This window comes from Molossus molossus, unplaced genomic scaffold, assembly GCF_014108415.1.
Source record: "Molossus molossus isolate mMolMol1 unplaced genomic scaffold, mMolMol1.p scaffold_m16_p_13, whole genome shotgun sequence".
Classification (NCBI taxonomy): Eukaryota; Metazoa; Chordata; class Mammalia; order Chiroptera; family Molossidae; genus Molossus; species Molossus molossus.
The window spans coordinates 89,835,510-89,855,991 of record NW_023425348.1 but is presented as its reverse complement, the minus strand read 5'-3'; the positions used below and the strand labels follow the sequence as shown (position 1 = coordinate 89,855,991).

At 40.3% G+C, this 20,482-nt stretch overlaps 1 protein-coding gene across 3 annotated transcripts in view; it reads right to left on the bottom strand.

Annotated features, from left to right (window-relative positions):
- The window catches only part of RTN3 (reticulon 3), a 43,612-nt gene extending 23,533 nt beyond the window's left edge, over positions 1-20,079 (bottom strand). Inside the window, exons 1-2 of one of the 3 annotated variants that reach the window (XM_036260248.1) lie at positions 19,766-20,079; positions 5,006-5,062 (exon numbers count right to left, since the gene is read on the bottom strand). In XM_036260248.1, the coding sequence (XP_036116141.1) occupies positions 5,006-5,062; positions 19,766-19,904 (196 nt within the window). In that variant the 5' untranslated portion in view covers positions 19,905-20,079. The remainder of the gene's footprint in view (positions 1-5,005; positions 5,063-19,765) is intronic. The other 2 variants (XM_036260246.1, XM_036260247.1) reach the window with 2 other exon arrangements.
- Positions 20,080-20,482: the final 403 nt, after the last annotated feature.

Sequence of the window (20,482 nt, the reverse complement as noted above, 5' to 3'; positions counted from 1 at the left end):
ATGACGCTGACACTCGTACTCCCCACAGGCCTCCTCTGTCCGGGAGCACAACCTGCAGGTTAGAAGGGGATGGGGCAGGAGCTGTCCCTTTGTGCCTGTTTTAAATACATCCATATACTAATTTTAAAGCACAGTAACTTGACATTTTAATTGGAATAAGGAAAAGTTCCTTTTGGCTAGAGAATATGGTGTGGGAATTGAGTTATAAATTCCCCTCTTCTATGCTCAGGGTATTTTATCTTATAGAACAAGGTGGGAATTAAAAGTTACATGATGCAAAAACTTCCAAGTGAATGCCTTGTACACATCAAGTAAATATATTCAAAGTAAAGAAAACCGTGTATGTATATGTGTATATATATATATGTTTGCGCTTCAAAATATCTTCTCTTCACTGTTTCTTACTCCCCAAACTGTCCTTTAGTTCTTCCTAAGAAGAGTGAATGACTTACAAGTCTGTTACAGTTGCCATTTGGTTACTGATTACTCCTCCACCCCTTAGGCATTATTATTTTTAATTAAAAGAGTACCTGTAACTTGGAAAAACCATCAGTGAAGAAACACTGCCAGCTTACTTTTTCACATACATATTATGCATACATACAAGGGAGGCTTGAAATATTCAGGTATAGGTTTTCCTACACTTGAATTTTCTCATGTTCACAAAACAAGAAAGACAAATTTTCGTGCAAAACATCAGCAACTTTCAGCCACAGCAGCATCAAAATAGGAAGTCAGCCAGCAGACACTTTGCAGCCAAGCTAGATCCTAAACAAAAAATCTCTTTTGTACAAAGAAAAATGTTTTGCTTTTGTTTAAAAAAAGGCTGTAACTGGCAAATTTTCCTCCTCAATGCTTGCCCCAAAGTTCAGTGTTTAACTTCCTATTCCAGATGCCTACTGCGTTACTCGAATGCAAATGTTGATTACTGCAAATGCACTTCCAGTTCTGCATGGTGGAGGAATCCTCTCCTATTTTATTTTCACCTATTTTTCTTCCAATGTTTTCTAAAGAAAATCAGTCTTTTCCAGCCTACTCTTTCATCAAAGGTTTCAAAAGTAGAACCCAAATTTCAGTTTGATTTTGTGTCTGATGGAAGGAATACATCCACCCAAATGATACTAAATTGCGATAACTAGAAGCAATAATATGATTAAAATAATAATTTCTGCCTCTTCTGCTCTTGTGATTTTAATATTAACCTCAAAATAACATCTCTAAAAATATCTGTAAACCCTAAAATCCAACAAATATACTTTATCATCTTTATATTACGTAGTGGTTATGGGCATGGGCTTTGAAGTCCTAGGCGCTAATTCTGTCACAGTGTGACCCTGAGCAGGTTATTTCACCATTTTAAACCCCCGTTTTCTCAACTGGTAAAAGAGCTAGTATCTTTTCTCCATAAAAGTGGCTATGAAGATTAAATGAGATAATTCATATAAAGTACTAAGCCCTGACCTGATAATTCCATTGGTTAGAGTATCATCCTGATATTCTAAGGTTTTGGGTTTGATCCTCATCAGGGCAAATACAAGAATCAACCAATGCATGCATAGGTAAGTGGAACAACAAAATCAATGTCTCTCTGTCTTGTCTCTCTCCCTTCCTCTCTCTCTCTCTCTCTCAAATCAATAAATATTAAAAAAAATAACAATAAAGTACTGAGCATTGTATAAACTCAGTAAAAATTAGCCATGTACTACATCTATACCTCTTCATATCTTTATTTCACAATACAGAAAAACATTATTAACTCCCTTATTTTGAATTGCTCAGGGATTAGGCTGCAATTTAACTTTTAATGGGGGGAGAGGGGAGGAATCAGTAAGCAAAAGACCTACTGAGGAGTAAAACTGATTATTCCACTGACATTCTTATCACAAATCTAGTCATTAGCTTTCAAAAACCTTAAACTGCTAGCTTAAGTAGCTGTATACCTCAAAGTAGTACAACTTAGTAAATATTACATAATTTATTTTGAAATACTAAACTGGCTGTCATTACTCAGTCCAAACTAATAACAGTGTTTGGCACATGCATCTCACTGAAGCCCAATAATGATAAGTATATATTTCAGGATTAAAAATTTCATTTTTAAATGTGAAAATGTCTCAGTACACCAACAACTTCCTCTTCTCTTATTATTTATTTTATTTTATTTACTGATGAGGAAAGAGAAAGAGAAACATTAATCTTGTTGTTCCACTTATTTATGTATTCATTGGTTGATTTTTGTATGTACCCTGACCGGGAATTGAACCCAAAACCTTGGCTTATCTGGACAATATTCTAACCAATTGAACTACAGCCAGGGCTTCCTTTATTTTTATTTTATTTCTTATGTTTTTATTGATTTTACAGTGAAAGAGGAAGGGAGAGAGAGATAGGAACACTGATGTGAGAGAGAAACATCAACTGGCTGCCTCCTGCACACCCTCTACAGGGGGATCAAGCCTGCATCCCAGGCATGTGCTCTAACCAGGAATCCAACCAGGACCTCTCAGTCCATGGGATGACGCTCGTTCCACTGAGCCACACAGGCCAGGCTAGAAGCACCAATCTTGGCTACTCTGGAACACACCTAATCACTTACCTCAAACAACTGAACAGATCTTTCTTTGGACCTGCCAATGAAGCAGAGCACCAACTGTGTTACTTTTCTATTACGTGTGTGTTTATATGTGTTTGTTTTGCAAAAGAAACGCCATAATAGAGGCTGGATTGGAACAGCAGGGAATATGACCTTTTTTTTTTTTTTAATGTTTTTTTTTTTTTTTTCTTAACCTCACCCGAGGATATTTTTCCATTTTTTGTACAGATAGAGTGGGAGGGAGAAAGAGGAAGGGAGAGAGTGAGAGAAACATCGATGTGAAAGGGACACATCGAGTGGCTGCCACCCGCACGACCAACCAGGGCCGGGGACAAACTGCAACCGAAGTACGTGCCCTTAGCGGGAACCGAACCCAGGTCTCTCCGGACCGCAGGCCGACGCTTTAACCGCTGAGCCAAACTGGCCAGGGCGGGAATATGACATTTTTAACTGTCTCTTTACAATACCCTTTTAGCAATAACACTATCCTGAATCTGCATGGGTCAAAATAACTTTTTTTTTTATTCCTCACCTGAGGACATGATTATAGATTTCAACATAACTCTTTATAAGCTAAAAGAATGATAAATCTATTCTCTTTTACAAACTCACTGTGAAACTGAAGCCTACTTAAACATTCGTTTTTAATTTTAAAAAATCCTTTTTATTTGCCTCCATTCTACTTGAGTGTATGTGTAATTTTTCCTAACAAGAATTAAAATAATTTTTAAAGCTATGATAGTTATCTTCCCAACATTTCATACACTAGGTATGTTGTGCTTGGGTTACACTGTTACCCTTCTTAGGATATCAATTATCCCTTCTATATAAAAAAAAGTTAAAGTTATAACTATAAAGAATGTATTTTATAAGAACTAAAATATTTACAGTAGAGAAACATAATTATTTGTTCTTTTTACACTGTATTTTTACTGGTTTATTTTCCAGAGTGGAATAAATGTAATACCTATTTACCTAAATTACTGAATTTCCAATGGGGAAACAAAACAAAGCCCTTAAAAATATTCTGGTCGAGCCTTGGTTGGCACTGTTCAGTGGTTAGAGTGTCAGCTCTTGCACTGGAGGGTTGCAGGTTCGATTCCCAGACCCGGTTGGGGTGCGTGCAGAAGGCAACCAATCGATGTGTCTCTCACATTGATGATTCTCCCCTCCCCTTCCACTCTCTCTAAAGAAAAAAAAATATCAATGGAAAAATATCCTTAGGTGAAGATTAACAAAAATATTCTGGTTGGGTTCCAGATGTCAAGAATCACTTTGTAGGTTTGAGTTACTTTCTAACATTCACAAAATATCTATCTTTTAATGTAAACACATTGATTTCAAAGGTCATGATTTGACCAACATGATATCAAAATACAGCAAGGCACATTATAAAGGGTTTGGGGGCTCTATGTTAGCAGCCTTTAAAATCAACAAAGTATCACTTAAAAGCAACAAATTATCTATCATATCTATCATGTTTCCTAAGAAGTAGATTAAACCTTGAAAATATTTTGCTGCGTTCATTTACCTCATTACATTTTTATTCTTATAATGTCCAAGTCTCCCTAACAAGCCAGCATCCAGACTTCTAGAGAATTCAGTGGGGACAACAAACTGCACAGGGTTTCTTAGACTTATCTAGTGAGTTTAATTACCTTTTTAAAAATAAGGGTTTTCCACTGACCTATATTGATGTTAAGTACAACAGTAAAGCAAAGCAGTGCTTTTTAGTGCAAATCAACAAAGCACACAGCACTCTCCTCCAGCTTCTTGGCAGTGCTACCACCTCCACAACCTATAGCTATCTCACTCAGATTCCCTTCCTCATTGGTTGGCAGATCTAGAAAAAAGAAGTCACAGCTCAATCTGTAGGAAAACAAGCCTCGCTTGCTAAAAAGTCAATTGACTTGTTCAATGTTCCTAGGCAATTTGGAACTAGCCAAGCTCTTGGGATAAATTTCAGAGAAGTTCACACTAAAAAACTAGCTAAGAGAGTATATTAGTTCAGTAGAAGCACATTTTTTACTGTTTTTCCAAATCCAGTAATTCTTCAAAGCAGTTACATAACTGAAAATCAGTAAGTTAAATGCATTCTGGGGGTGGGTTTTTTCTGAGCCACAATTCAATCTGTTCCGAATTCTGTGGGCAAGTTTTTAATTTTTAAGAAATACTCAAAACCACATCTCAAGCTTATGCTGTTATAAGATCCACCTAGCCTCATTCTACTTTATTAACCTTTACAGAAAATCCATTGGAAACTGCTAAATAGTATAAAGAACTGGCTTGTGATTCGTTTTTATTTTAAGGGATTCGAGGGCAATAGAAAACTTATGCCATATATCCCCGGTTACAGCCTCTTTCTCAACATTTTTCTTTTATTAATGTACACACAAAAAATGACAGACTTGCCTTGTGAGGTCGAAAATAGAGATACAGGCTGAGAGGAAGAGGAAGAAACAAAGGAATCTGAAAGAAAATATACAGTGTGAGAATGTGACAACCTCACATAGGAATTGTAACTTTTATTTTGGGCAAGCATCATAATTTCATTGGGTTTAAGCAAGAGGGAAGACTCAAGTCTTTATTTCCAATCACTGTTTTCACTCACCTGTCAGCAAAACCTTATTTCATTTTGAGATGCATTTCTAAAAGTTAATTCATTTTTGGGGAGTGGGGGTCAGATAGTCTCACCTCCAAAGGAAGAAAAGAAGGACTCCTAGCACTGTTAAACAAGTACAGCCTCAAGAAAGATGATGCTCCCCTGCAACTCTTTGTGGGAAAGGAAAAATAGGCATCTGATTATTAATTGATATTTGCTTTTAACCATTTTAAACTGCAGTTTGTGAAGTTTGTCACTAAAATATAAGCATTTAAACACACATGGCTGGCAAATATGCAAAGCTGACCCTGAATAATTAAAAAATATATATAATACAATTCACAGGGGAAATAGGACTATATCAGAAATCTTCATCTTCTAAGATTACACTCTTCTAAATTTGGCAACATATATCAAAATTTTAAAGCCCCTCCCCCATATTTTTTAACTTGGCAGTTATATTTCTGTGAATTTAATCTACAGATACATTTGCATACATGCATAAAGATGTGTATGAGACTATTCATGAGAGCACTGGTTATAAGTACTAGAAATAATCTAGATGACCATCAATAGAAAACTAGTTAAATAGTTTCATTCAAACAATGGAATACTTGCTGCTATGAAAAAGAATGAGGTTCAGGTATAGATGCTAATATATATGTTGATACAGTAAATTAAAAAGTGCCGAAGTGCCTACAGTGTACCTCCATCTATTAACTGGCAACAAAAGGGACTAGCAAAACGAACTTTGAGGTCTGGGGTGGGAGGAAGATTTGCTCGTCACTACAACTTTTGGCCCTTAAAAAACAACAACAACAACAACAAAAAACCAGACAAACCAAGAATATTAATTACCTTTTCAGTAAAAATGAAAAAGAAAAAATGCCCCTAAATATACTAATTGTTACTTGTTAACTCCTTTTTTTCTTGTAGTTAAAAAAGTTTTCATAAGTATTAGAAATATTAGAATGAGGAGATTGCTTTAAAGGACTGGACCATAGTTATACCTGTAAATAGTAATTTTAAGAAAACTATTTAATCAACAAATATTGAGCATGTTAACACCAAGGCAGAATTTAGTAGACAATAGGCAAGTAATTCAGTAACTCAAGGCCAGAATTTAAAAAATGCCTTTTTTTTTTTTTTTTTATCCTTACCCGAGGATATTTTTGCATTTATCCTCAGATAGAGTGGGAGGGAGAGATGGGGGAAGAGAGAGAGAGAAACATCGACGTGAGAGAGACACACTGACTGGCTGCCACCCACATGACCCCAACCGGGGCCAGGAACAAACTGCAACCGAGGTATGTGCCCTTAGTGGGAACTAAAACTGGGACTCTATGGTCCGCGGGCAGACGCTCTAACCACTGAGCAAAACCGGCCAGGGCAAAAACCCACTGCTTTTTAATTATCTTAAAGTGTAGTATCACATTTATTCCTACAAATGAAAAAGTTCTTCTTTCCTTTTTTAAAGCAAGCATTTCTATACGCATTCACCTTCAATATTAAATCTCTGTAAATGGGTGAGCTTAAATCAGAATAAACTTGAAAAACCAAATGTTTAGCTCAATGCTAAAAAAGATCATATGAACTCCCCTTTTCACCTCCATCTAATGAAAAATTTCGACATACAAATTTTTATGTGTAGCATCCATTCTGATACAGAACACAGATAACCAGAAATAGTTTGCAACAACATTGCATGAGGCTTGAAGCTTCTAACTTACAAAACCACATTGTACTCATACTCATTTATACTACAGGAAACTAAGCCCAAGAATGGTGAGCTTAATTCTCAAATGTTATTAATTAAACCAAACATTATCTTAGAGAAGGCAGGTCCAGGCACTGTATTACCACTGTGACAACAAGTAACTGAAATAGTCAAACCAGTAAAACTATATGAGTTGTGGGAATGCAGCAGAGGCAGTGAGTAGGGTAAACAGCAGAAGAGATAGTAAACTTGGTCCTAAAGGTGAACAAGGAAGGGGATAGCATTCTGGAGAGAAGGAACAACTGGTCAGATTCTAAATGCCTTTAAAAGTCATGCAATGAAATTGCATGTGAAATGAGGAATCACTGAGTTTTAAGGGAGTGATAATATCACATGTCTTTTAAAAAGAACTCTAACCCTGGCCGGTTTGGCTCAGCAGTTAGAGGGTCAGCCCACAGACCAATGAGTCGCGGGTTCGATTCTGGTCAAGGGCACGTACCTCGGTTGCAGTTCGTCCCCGACCCTGGTTGGGGTTGTGCGGGAGGCAGCCATTCGATGTGTCCCTCTCACATCCATGTTTCTCTCTCTCTCCCTTTTTCTCCCTCCCTCCCACTCTATCTGAAGAAAAACGGAAAGAGAATTTAAAAAAAAAAGAACTTTGGCAGTAGTGTAGAGCATGGACTTAATCGAAGAGCTACTGCATAATCCTGGCAAGACACAAGGGCTTGAATTAAGGAGGTGCGGATGGGAATGAGAGGATAGATTTGATGAGACAGAATAGACAGAACTTGGAATCATTTGGATGTTGGAGACTGGAGAGGTCAAAGGACTGATGGACTAAATAAAATGCCACTGATTGGGGTACAGAGCAAAGAAGAAATTCCTTATATTAATTTTACCTAAAAAATAAGTAGTCTAGTCCAGCCAGTGTGGCTAAGTGGTTGAGCATTGACCCATGCACCAAGAAGTCGCCGGTTTGATTTTCGGTGAGGACACATGCCCAAGTTGTGGGCCAAATCCCCAGTGAGGGGCATGCAGGAGGAGGTGGCCAATCGATGTTCTCTCTCATTGATGTTTCTATCTCTCTCTCCCTCTCACTTCCTCTTTCTCTAAAATCAAGAAAGGAAAAAAAATCAATTAAAAAAAAAGTAGTCTAAGGCCTATCTAAGTGGAAACTGTTTACCACTATGGACATGCTCAGGAGAGAGGTAGGGCTATAGATTAATACCTGGGAGTTAACATTTGGGTGAGAATTGACACCACTAGAGCGATTGAATGTGTCCAGAAAGAATTAGAGAGGCTTTAAGATGGAATCTTGAGATATACCAATATTTAAAGAGGTGCAAGAGAGAATGGTACAGACAGAAAGGAGTCAACACAAGGGGAAATGGTGTCACTTGGAGAAAGAACACTTTAGAAAATGATTAACAGAGTCAAAAACCAATAAGTGGTCAAGACTTAATGGGTCAGTAAAATTAAGTAATCAAGTAACTTAGCACTGACGATTCTATAAAGTGGTGGGGAGGAGGCCACACACTGAAGACTGAGGAGTGAATGGAATTTTTAAAAACCCCAATAGCAGGATGAGTGATAAAGGGAAGAACTAAATACAGGGCAACAGCTAGAGGGAAAGGCAGAGTGAAGCAGAAGATTTATTTTTAGGAATGAAAATGACTTAAGCATATTGATAATTTTTCATCTTACATGCTTTTGATGATCTTGACAGTTTTTTTAAGAAAATATGTTATTAATTTTAGAGAGAGGAAGGGAGAGGGAGAAACACTGATAAGAGAGAAACATCATCAGTGGGCTGCCTCCTGCATGCCCCGTACTGGGGACTGAACCAGCTACCTAAGCATGTGCCCTGACCAGGAATCCTACCAGCGACCTTTAGGAGCATGGGACGACACTCAACCGGGTCACACTGGCCAGGGCAACAGTTTTTTTTTAAATCTTCACCTGAGGATATGTTTTTATTTTTATCTTTTAGAGACGGAGAGAGAGAGAAACATCAATCAGTTGCCTCCCTTACTTGCCCTGACCGAAGACTGAACACACAACCAGAAACCTATTGGTTATTGGGACCAACTAAGCAACCAGGCCAGGGCAATGACCTTGACAGTTTTGTTTTTGTTTTTTTTTTTTATCCTCACCTGAGGACATTTTTCCATTTTCTGTACAGATAGAGTGGGAGGGAGAGAGAGAGAGAGAGAAACATCGACGTGAAAGGGACACATCGAGTGGCTGCCACCCACACGACCAACCTGGTTGGTCCGGGGACAAACCGCAACCGAAGTACGTGCCCCTAGCGGGAACCGAACCCGGGTCTCTCTGGACCGCAGGCCGACGCTCTAACCGCTGAGCCAAACCGGCCAGGGCGACCTTGACAGTTTTAAGAAATACTGGAAAGCCCTGCTGGTATGGCTCAGTGGATTGAGCATCACCCCATAGACTGAGAGGTCCCAGCTAGATTCCTGGTCAGGGCAAACACCTGGGTTTTGGGCTCCATCCCCAATAGGGGGCGTGCAGGAGGCGGCTGATGGATGTTTCTCTCTCACATCTATGCTTCTATCTCTCTCTCCCTAAAAAAAATCAATAAAAACATATTTTTAAAAAATAAGAAATACTGGAAAAATATTTTACAGAATGTCCCTAAATTTGGGTGTGTCTGATGTTTTTCTCATAGACCAGAGATATGGGTTTTAGGGAAGAATACTACTTAGGTGAAGAGCCATCCTTGTTGCATCATATCAAAAGTACATGCTATCAGTATTATTTATCACTAACGATGTTAACCTTGATCCCCTGGCTGAGTCAGTTTGCCGTTTCTCCAGGGTGGCACTGCTCCCCACCCTTTCATATTGTACTCACTGGAAGCAAGTCACTTAGCCTTTCCCACACTACATAAACTGGCAGGTTGATTTTTATTTATGTATTTAGAGCTAACATAACTACTATAAAATAGACCAATTATAATAATGTTTTGGTCCTCTGGAACCAATAAACTTAGATAAGATCTAATATCTAGTTTAAAAAATTCAATTTCTTTGCTGTTGGAAATAAATCCCAACCTGACTGGAAGTACATTAGAGTTAACCCTCTTACATAAGGCACAGAATATGATGACCAGCACCTAGTAAGTAGAAAGCACAGAATATGGAGGCCTGAACATTACAGAGCCATAATAAATGTTTGGTAAAAACCAAACTGTAAGAGATCTTTCTTTCTCTTTCTCTTTCTTTCTTTCTTTCTTTTTTGAGAGAGTGGGAAGGGGGGGGTAGAGACAGCCATGAGTTGCCTCCTGCATGACCCCAATCCCAACCAGGGCCGGGGACAGAACTGCAACCGAGGTACATGCTGTTGGCAGGTATCGAACCTGCAACTCTTTGGTCCGCAGGCCAACACTCTAACCGCTGAGCCAAATGGGCCAGCACCAAACTGTAAGAGGTTTTTAAATTGTTATTTCCAAAACAGACTCTGAACCCTGGCTGTTGTGGCTCAGTTGGTTGGATGTTGCCCCGTGCACCAAAAGGTTGCCAGTTCAATTCCTTGTCAGGGCATAAGCCTGGGTTGTGGGCTCGCTCCCTAGTAGGGGGCATGTGGGGGGCAGCCAATGGATGTTTTTCTTTTCCTTTCTCTCTAAAAATCAATAAGAAAATCTTAAAAAAAAAAAAAAGAAAAAGACTAAGTAGTGACTGGACATTAGTCCTATTAATTCATTAATAGTTCCCTCCAGTATAAGTCAAAATGGTGTTCATTATGCTCACTCTTCTGTTACGCTAGTTGGAGAGCTTTCTTTGTACGTTTATGGAGTAAATGTATATACGATCTGAGAAGAAGAACAAACAGAACTCTTGTTGCAAAAGAAACAAAATGAGAAAGTCTAACAGAGAGAAACAATGAAATGTGTAGCAGGAAACAGATTACAAATATTTTAATAATCCAACTTTAAAATAGTACTACAGTTACTTTTAGAAATGTCTTATCCTTCTCCAAATAATGTGCGAAAATGCATTAAATCAAAATCTAATTCTGTTAGGTGTAAGATTGAAATTAAACTTATTTTAACGTATTTTAAAATCCTGACACCTCAGACTAGCCTACCATTGTGTGCTTATTGGAAGTGAGTCTTTCCAACAGACCAAATGTGACATTCAAGTGGTTTATAAAGACACTTTTCTGGAGTAATGAAAGAAGGCAACCTTAAACATAAGATACATTTATTATAGACATAATTTTATGGGCTTACACAAAAACTCTCTCCTCAGTATCTAAATGGATATATCAATTTCCATAGGGGTGTTTGCAAAGCTTATAATACTATTTTCAGAAATCAAATGTTCTTAACCTGAGGTTTATGAATGGAGTTCATAGTAGTTCATGAACCCTGTGAAAGTTTATGCAATACTTTATTTATATGCATGCTTTCCTGGGAGTAGAGTTTCTTCATTCACTTATCTCAGAAAGATTCATTAACCCTGGCCGCTGCGAATCTGTGGATTGAGTGTCATCCCATGGACAGAGAGGTCCTGGTTTGATTCCCAGCCAGGGCACATGCCTGAGTTTTGGGCTCAATTCCTGGTAGGGGTTGTGCAGGAGGACAGCCGATTGATGTTTCTATCTCTCCCCCTTCCCCTCTCTCTAAAACAAACAAACAAACAAACAAACAAACAAACAAAAAAGATTCACTGAACACCTATTATGAGACAAGGACTAATTTTAGTTGCAGACCGAAAAATGGTAAGATTTCTGTTCTCATTAAAAAATATCCAAGGTGCTCTGGCTGGTTTAGCTCAGCGGTTAGAGCGTTGGTCCACAGACCAAAGAGTCACAGGTTTGATTCCAGTCAAGGGCCTGTACTTTGGTTGTGGTTCGGTCTCTGGCCCTGGTTGGGGTCGTGCGGAAGGAACCAATCGATGTGTCTCTCTTATATCAATGTTTCTCTCTCTCCACCCCCCCCCCCCCCGCCTCTCCCACTCTATCTGAAGATAAATTGAAAAATATCCTTGGGTGAGGATTTAAAAATAAAATAAAATAAAATTTAAATTTAAAAAAAATCCAAGGGCCTGCTTTGTGCTAGGTTCTGTTCAGGTACTAGGGATAGACTAGTGAATAAAACAGCAAAAATCTCCACTTGATGGAACTTATATTCTGGTGTGGAAGACAAAATAAATAAATCAAATATAGTAAGATAAATTATGACAAGTAGTAAGAAAAATAAACCAGGGGAAGCCTATCGAATGTGTTTTTCACTCTTGTGCCATTTAAGTGAGTCTGCCAGGCAAAGACCTAAAGAAGGGGAGGGAGAATGAAAAGCTGTGAGGAGACACAGGAGAGCATTCTAGGCAGAGTGAACAGCAAATAAGACTCTGAGGTAGGGGGGTACTTTTGGTGTGAAGAATAGAAAGGAGGTCAGTGTGACTAAAGCTGGGTGACTGACCAAGGCGGAGGTTGGGGCCAGATAACATGGGCTTCATAAGCCCTCTAAGGATTTTGGTATTTACTCTGTGACAGGAAGCCAACAGAGCATGTGCCCAGGAGTGACATGATCTGACTGAAATTTTTCACAGATTTACACCAGCTGCTGTGCGGAGAGCAGGTTGAAGAGAGGCGGGGAGAAAGTGTGGAGATGTTAGGAGGCAACTGCGATAACCCAGGACAGCTATAACAGCAGCCTGCTAGCGCAGAGTGGTAGCAATGGAGGTTGAGAAAAATTGGTCAGACACTAGATATATTTTTAAGGCAAAATCAGTAAGATATGCTGACAGATGTATGAAGGAAAGAAAGTCCAGGATGACTCCAAGTTTTTTGATTTGGGCCAAAAAGATAGACCGAATGGCCATTTATTGAAATGGAGAAGACTGCAAGAGAAACAGATTTAAAAGGAAAGATCAGTTCAGTTTTGACATGGTAACGTGAAATGCCTATCAGACACGGAGGCTGATAAAGATTTGGAAGTTGTCGCCCTGGCTGGTTTGGCTCAGCGGTTAGAGCGTCAGCCTGCGGTCTGGAGAGACCCGGGTTCGGTTCCCGCTAAGGGCAGGTACCTCGATTGCAGTTTGTCCCCGGCCCTGGTTGGTTATGCGGGTGGCAGCCACTCGATGTGTCCCTTTCATGTCGATGTTTCTCTCTCTCTCCCCCTCTCCCTCTATCTGAATAAAAAAAAAAGATATGGAAGTTGTCAATGGTACTTAAACCACAAGATGGATGTCATAAACGAGACCAATAAAAACAGATAGAAGAAAGTTCTAAGAAGTGAGTCCTAGAGCACTCTAAATTTTAGATGTTGGGAAGATAAAGAATTAGCAATATAAAATCCCAATAATAAGAAAATCCATAGACTCAGAAAGGACATTAGTGTTTAAGGGATGGGGAAAGGAACAAAAGGAGAGTGACTGCCAACAGGTACAGGGGCTTCCTTTGGGGTGATAAAATTTTCTGGAATTAGGTAGTGATGATGGCTGCACAACCTTGTGTATACACTAAAAACCACTTTTAAATGGTGCTTTTTATATGAATTATGTCTAAAAAAAAGAACTAGCAAAGGAGACATAGGAGGAGCAGCTAGTTAAAGAGTGTGTGGTGTCATGAAGATAAATTGAAAAAGGTATTTCAAGGAGGAAGGAGTGATCTATTTTACGAAAACCTGTTGAAACAGCATTTAAGATGAGGACTAAGAAGTGACTACAATGGATTTAACAAAGTGGAAAGTAACTGGTGAACCTGACAAGAGAAGTTTCGGTAGGACCATGGAGCAAAAAGGCACCTGGGCTTAGAAATCATGGGACCAAAAATTAACTCAAAGTTAAAACTGATAATTCAAGAGGATGAGTGAAGCATTTTTATCACGTTTCACATTTTAAATGGAAGCACTTTGTACATGTGAAAGAGAACTGAATTGAGCCCTCAATCCCTTTGCTTTTTGTTTGTTTTTTAATCCTCACCCAAAGACATTTCTGCACTATCTTCAGACAGAGCAGGAAGAAGAGAGAGAAAAACATCAATGTGAGAGAGACAAATCAAATGGCTGCCACCCACACGACCCCAACCGGGCAGGGGGCAGGGGACAAACCGCAACCAAGGTACGTGCCCTTAGCAAGAACTGAACTCGGTTCTCTCTGGTCCGCGGGCGATGCTCTAACCACGGAGCAAAACTGGCCAGGGCTCAATCCCTTAGTTTCATCCTACCCTCAACTTCACAGCCACAAACCTTTGGGCACATCACTTAATCTCTGAGTCTGATTTCTCATCTGTAAAATGAGGTTTATATCTCTACCTGACTACCTCACAGATACACACAATACAAATCTTTCTACTATTGAATATAGCCTTTAGAGGGATGATGTATGTTTTATTTACCTTCCTATCTCCCACGGCCCCTAACAAAGAGCTTTAATGTTTGTTCGAATATTTGTTGAAATAAGTTAATGTATGGGCACAACTTAAACCATAAAGCAATACACAAATGTCTCCCTCCCAATAAAAAAAAAAGCAACACACAAATGTAAGATATGAAAATTAAGTATTTCTACTTCCTATATAAAATGAAGACAATGTTCACTGTTGAAATGCTTTCAAGTAACAGGACAAAAAGAGCCCTGTATTAGTTTACCCTTTAATATACCCTCAAGGACAAACTGTCAGTTTGAAACACCTCAAAAAGCTCACATGTCCCCTCTTGGTTAGGTTATGATGATGTGCTAACAGACAGAAAAAAAAGTTAAGTTTTACAGGGAGAAAACAGATTAAGATTATTTCTTTGAAATTTTAAAAAACCATAAGAACCCTGGCCAGTTTGGCTCAGTGGTTAGAATGCTGGCCTGTGGACAGAAGGGTCTTGGGTTAGATTTCCATTCAAGGGCACATACCTAGGTTGTAGGTTCAATCCCTGGCGCCAGTCAGGGTCATGCAGGTGGCAACCAACCAATGTGTCTCTGTCACTTTGATGTTTCTCTTTCCCTCCCTCCCTCCCTCCCTCCCTCCCTCCCTCCCTCCCTCTCTCCCTATCTAAGAATCAATGGAAAAAATCCCAGGGTGAAGATTAACAAAAAATTAAAAGTTAAAAAGACCATAAGAGTGGGCTACCTGCTGACAACCCCCCATAATGTAAAATACCAACATAAATCCTATATCGTATTTAAAGGGATTATCTCTGAAATTGCAATATCACAGAGTAACAGGTACATAAGTCATGTATGTAGTACAAGACGTCAATGAAGCAATCCCAAGCAATACTGATTATGACTAAACTTATTTAGCATACACACTTTTTCTAAAACATCTGTAACATATCCATTGATCCAAAATAACCCTAGAATTAATAGCTATTATAAACAAACAAGAAAAGATAAGTCAGTTTCCTGGACAACTTGGTAATTTTTATTTAAAACGTTTTACTATGAAATTTACATATGTCACAAGTCTGTACAATTTAGGCAATTATAAATTCACCATTAACAATAAACTATTGGCTAAGTTTGAACACAATTATAAGCTAAGTACACACAACAAATATACACAGTTATTCAATTCTAGGATTATGGCTAGTCTAAAAATAAGTGCCTTTCTACAGAACAACCTCTTGGCCCAAACACAACTGGAAACCTTAATTTTCCCTTTCCCTTCAATGAAATGTCATCAGTTCCTTCACTATCAAACTTCATTTACAAGTTCTTGAAACAAACAGGATTTAACAGGTGACTCCTGTATCAGGAAGAATATATCATTTCCTCACCACAGAACACAATAAAAGCAATTATATTAGTTTTATTTTTGTTTCCAGACCATCTCTAAAGTAATAAAAAATAAAAACACTGACACTCTTATCAGCAACTTAATAAACAATACCTAGAGATTTCAATTTTGGGTTAAGAGATGCCTGTTAAATATTTATAAACTGGTTTGTTTAATCAGAATGGTTAAATTACTTGTGAATTTGACCCTAAAGGAAAACAGCATTTAAGAAATCTTTTATTCCTGGGAAATAAAAGCCATCCAAATCAAGAGGCATTTGTAAACTATATTGACATGACCGTGCTTGTTGATAGGAGTTTCATAATGTATCATAACTGCACTTATTGTGGTCAGAGTACTATATATAATATGTAAGCATACAGATGTCATGCCAAGCCATCTGTGAAACATCCTGGTTTTCCCTGCCCCCGACCACCACTTCCTTAACAGACCTGCTGAGTGAAAGGGATAGCAGCTTTAAGACATTAATGTGAGGGGTCAAAGGTGAAACAGCTCACTTTAGATAGCTCTTCCTTTATTATGAGGAAGATTATAATTTTTCACTTCTAATTCAGTTACTATTTTGTATCTACGTGCAAAAATGTGTAATCTGCAAACAGATATATCAAATATTAGGTACTGTAATTCAATAAAAGTTAGGATTTAAGGATGCAAGGCAAATTTGTCTAGGTTACATTGCTGAGGCTCAGGGTTTGCACTAGGACATACAATTAACATGAGTCAGAACTGAAATCTAGATGTCTCTGGGGTTTAATGTGTGTTTATCACCATATTACAATGCCACTGATAATTTGACATGACTACAATACAGATGTCAGTATTCCTTTTAATTCAAGGATTAAGACTGAAAATATAAATTACATACTCCCATTTGATTGACTTGTTAGAACAAAGTGTGAAAATGATGCCATTAAAAAGTACAAAGAGCCCTGGCTGGTTAGGCTCAGCGGTTGGAGCGTCAGCCTGCAGTACAGAGAGACCCGGGTTCGGTTCCCGCTAAGGGCATGTACCTCGGTTGCAGTTTGTCCCCGGCCCTGGTTGGTCGTGCGGGTGGCAGCCACTCGATGTATCCCTTCACATCGATGTTTCTCTCTCTCTCTCTTCCTCTCTCCCCCTCCCGCTCTATCTGAACAAAAAATAGAAAAATGTCCTCGGGTGAGGATGAAAAAAAAAAAAAAAAAGTACAAAGAACTAAGTTTCATGAACGAGGAAAGTATTTAAAGCATAAACTTAAAAAAAAAATTATACAAGCTGTCTTGCGTTGAGCTTATTTCCAAGAACAGATACAAGAAATGTAGCTTTATTTTGGCACCATGATTTTCATAACAATAATACAACTCTCACACTGAAAAGAACACTAAATATGTAAGTCTCTTTTACCTCAACTTCAAATTTCTACCTTGAAATCTTCAGCTTCCTTCAAAGGCAGAAATCTGACAAGCCAATCCTGGCCCCTGACCTCCAAGCATACTACATTGCCAGCTGCACTAGTATCTGAGGCCCTGGACCTCACTCATTCTCTACCTGTAGGTGGAAACCAATATTTCTAAAATCATTACTTGACAGGTCAGACAAGACACAACTGTCTCCTAAAGGACACCAAATGACCACTCACTCTTCTTTTACTTTTTTTTTTTTTAATCCTCACCTGAGGACATTTTTCCATTTTTTTATTCAGACAGAGCGGGAGGGAGAGAGAGGGAAGAGAGAGAGAGAAACATGGACGTGAAAGGACACATCGAGTGGCTGCCACCCGCACGACCCAACCAGGGCTGGGGACAAACTGCAACCTAAGTACATGCCCTTAGTGGGAACTGAACCCAGGTCTCTCTGGACCGCAGGCTGACGCTCTAACCACTGAGCCAAACTGGCCAGGGCTTCTTTTACTTTTTGAAAGTCTCTAAAACCAAGAGGAGGTTGGTGAAATAACATGAAGTTGAAGGTTGACATCAACACATGTAGATTTTTCTTACTATCCATTTTATTTATTTAAAGGTTTATTATTTATTTTTTTTAAGTTTTTTTAAAAATTGATTTTTAGAGAGAGAAGAGGGGAGAGGGAAAGAGAGATAGAAACAAATTGGCTGCCTCCTGTACACCCCCCACTGGGGATCGAGCAAGCAAACTGGGCATGTGCCCTGACCAGGAATCAAACTGGTGACCTCCTGGTCCATGGGTCGGTCCTCACTCAATCACTGAGCCACACCTGCTGGGCCTTAATATCCATTTCAAATGAGTTAAATTTTGGAATAACAAAGTCCATCTTATTTTCACTGTGCAGAAGCCTGAGACATTTCCTTTGAGAGACAGAGAAAACATTTAGCAAGAAAGCTCCTACAATGAAATGATGACTATGTATGACAGTATTTTAAGCAAAACTCTTAAAGTAGTAATCTGAGAAATGAGGATCTTATATTGGGCCCACCGAACCATGTTAATGATTTTTAGACAACATATTAATACACATTTTCAACAGATAAGAGTTTAAGATAGGGAACCGATCTAGTTTATTTTTAGATGAATAAAAAATTTTAAATCAAGAAAAATCAAAAGGGCCAGCAACTGAAACAGTAAGCAATAACAAGTGATTAAAGCCCAAATACTGAGTTGCTATGTTACAGGGAAGCTGCTGTTCACCTGGACCTTTGCCCAAAACACAAAAATTGGGAGAAATGCCGGTGGTTTAAAGGGAACAAGGGTTCTAATTTTGCTGCCTCATTCCTTTATCTGGACAGCTAATCTTGATCTTGCAGAAGCTTTTTTCTCTGCTACTGTTTCTACTGAAATGGCCATAACCACACTGGAAACCAAACAGGGTACCAAAACTCTTATGTGGGAAATCTACAGTTCAAAAATCACGTTGAGAATGTATACTTAAAACTAAGATTAGAAATGTTAAGTTCTTTATAACGATCAATCCAAGACTCTGACCAAGGAGACAACAAAGTATTTAAAAATCTCTCAAAATCCTTTAAAGTAACTAAATAGAGAGCAACATTCTCTGTACTCTTCCAAGCTTATGGCCCTTCCTTCCAAGAAGGAGTTCCTTTAAAAACCACCACCTGCTCAGGGTGCATTTTTTTCTCCTGGAGAAGGCATCTGCACTGCAGATCTCTGCCCTAGGGGAGCTGGCCAGCCAGCTCCCACCAACAGGCAGACGCATATACAATGGAAACTAAAAGCGGCCTGCAGTTTCCCTCCTCGTCTTTCACAGAGATGGAAGAAGGGGGTTCTACCAGCCCCTGCTTTGTCTGAATATCTTCCCCTCCCCCCTTTCTGCGGTAAACACCTCCTTTTGTTATGCTGCGATCAAGCAGACCCCAGAAAGCATGGAATCAAAATATGTTGATGGCTGGGCCTGACTCTATTATCTTCTAGAATACAAGCGATTGATTGCACGTCCCCACCCCCACGCCGCGACAGGGAAGAGCAGCAGGCTGTGCTGCAGATGCAGCCACAGATCCATCTTGGACCATCAGCAGCTCCCTCCCAAATCTTCCCTGAGCTATTCACATCACGTCTCCCTCTACCTCAGAGCCTCAGAAAAATGGGGCATTTAGGAAAGCTAGACACAGAAAATTAAAGGCAGGTAAAAACGGTATAGAAAACAGGTCCAATGTTCCCACTAAACTTCCTCGTCCTCCCCACTGGCCACCAAAAACAATTTTTCTGGACGACTACCATGAATGTCTGATTATGTCAACACCTGTCTGCAAACCTGCAATGCAACCCTTTCACCACCGTCCCCTTAAAATCGTAACTAACCATTTCTCCTACGACCAACCTGCCCCAATCCTCTCAACCGCTCTAATCCTCCTCTAAGTCACCCGGGTTCAGGGAGCTGCTCCCCGATCTGGTGTTTTTCCCCACCTGGTCTTGGCGTTAACGCCCACTCTCTAGACTATCTCCCCGCCCCCAACCTGTTTTCCTCACACCCCGTTATTTCCTCACCGCCTGCACGACCTTACGCTCCCTTCCCCCTTAGCCCATTGCCAGACGCCGTCCCCGGGGGCTGCAGCCTCCAGTAGGGAGGGTGATCTGCCTTCCCCTTGACCCCCTAAGCCCCCTCCCGAGGGCGGGGGTCCCCAGCGCGCCTCACCCGCACAGGAGCCGCAGCTCTTCGCCCCCAGGGCGGGGCAGGCTCCCGGGCTCCCGGCGCCGCCGGGAGCGGAGGGCTCGGCCCCAGAGGACGACGAGGAGACTGACGGGGATTGAGTGGCCGCCGACAGGTCCGCCATGGCTGCGCAAGGGCGAGACAGGGGTGAAGAGAGATGTGGGGCGGGAGAGAGGGAGGGGAAAGAAAATAATAGGACGGGGGGTTCTTCGAAATCCCTTCGATCCTCCTGCTCCGAAGACAGACTCCGACAGAATGACTGACTCAGCCCAGCACAGCGAGAGGGCGGGAGCGCGAGCGCGCAGGCGCACGAAGGGCCCTCGGGCGGGCGGCGGGGGCGGGCGGCAGTGGCGTCGAGGCGCCCAGCGACGCAGGACGCAGGCGCAAGAACTGTCCCTCCGCGTTCTTCTCGCGGCTCCCCATGGAGACCAGGCCCAAGGGGCATGGACAAGTACCAAGCCCCGCCCACCGCTGCGGCCGAAGTGGGAGGGGGTGCCTGCGAGTTAGTGCTCCTTCATAACTGTGTGAATGTTTTAGGGTCGGCGGGTTACGTGTTTTAACGATAGACGTTTCTTTTTGCTTTCATTAGGGGGAACCTTTCCCATCAATTTCAGAGCCATTGTCTTTTGTCCGGTGCGTTCCCACCTGTGACTCCATTGAAAAGTGAAAACCGCAGTGTGGAGTAGGCCCACTCTGCAAGGT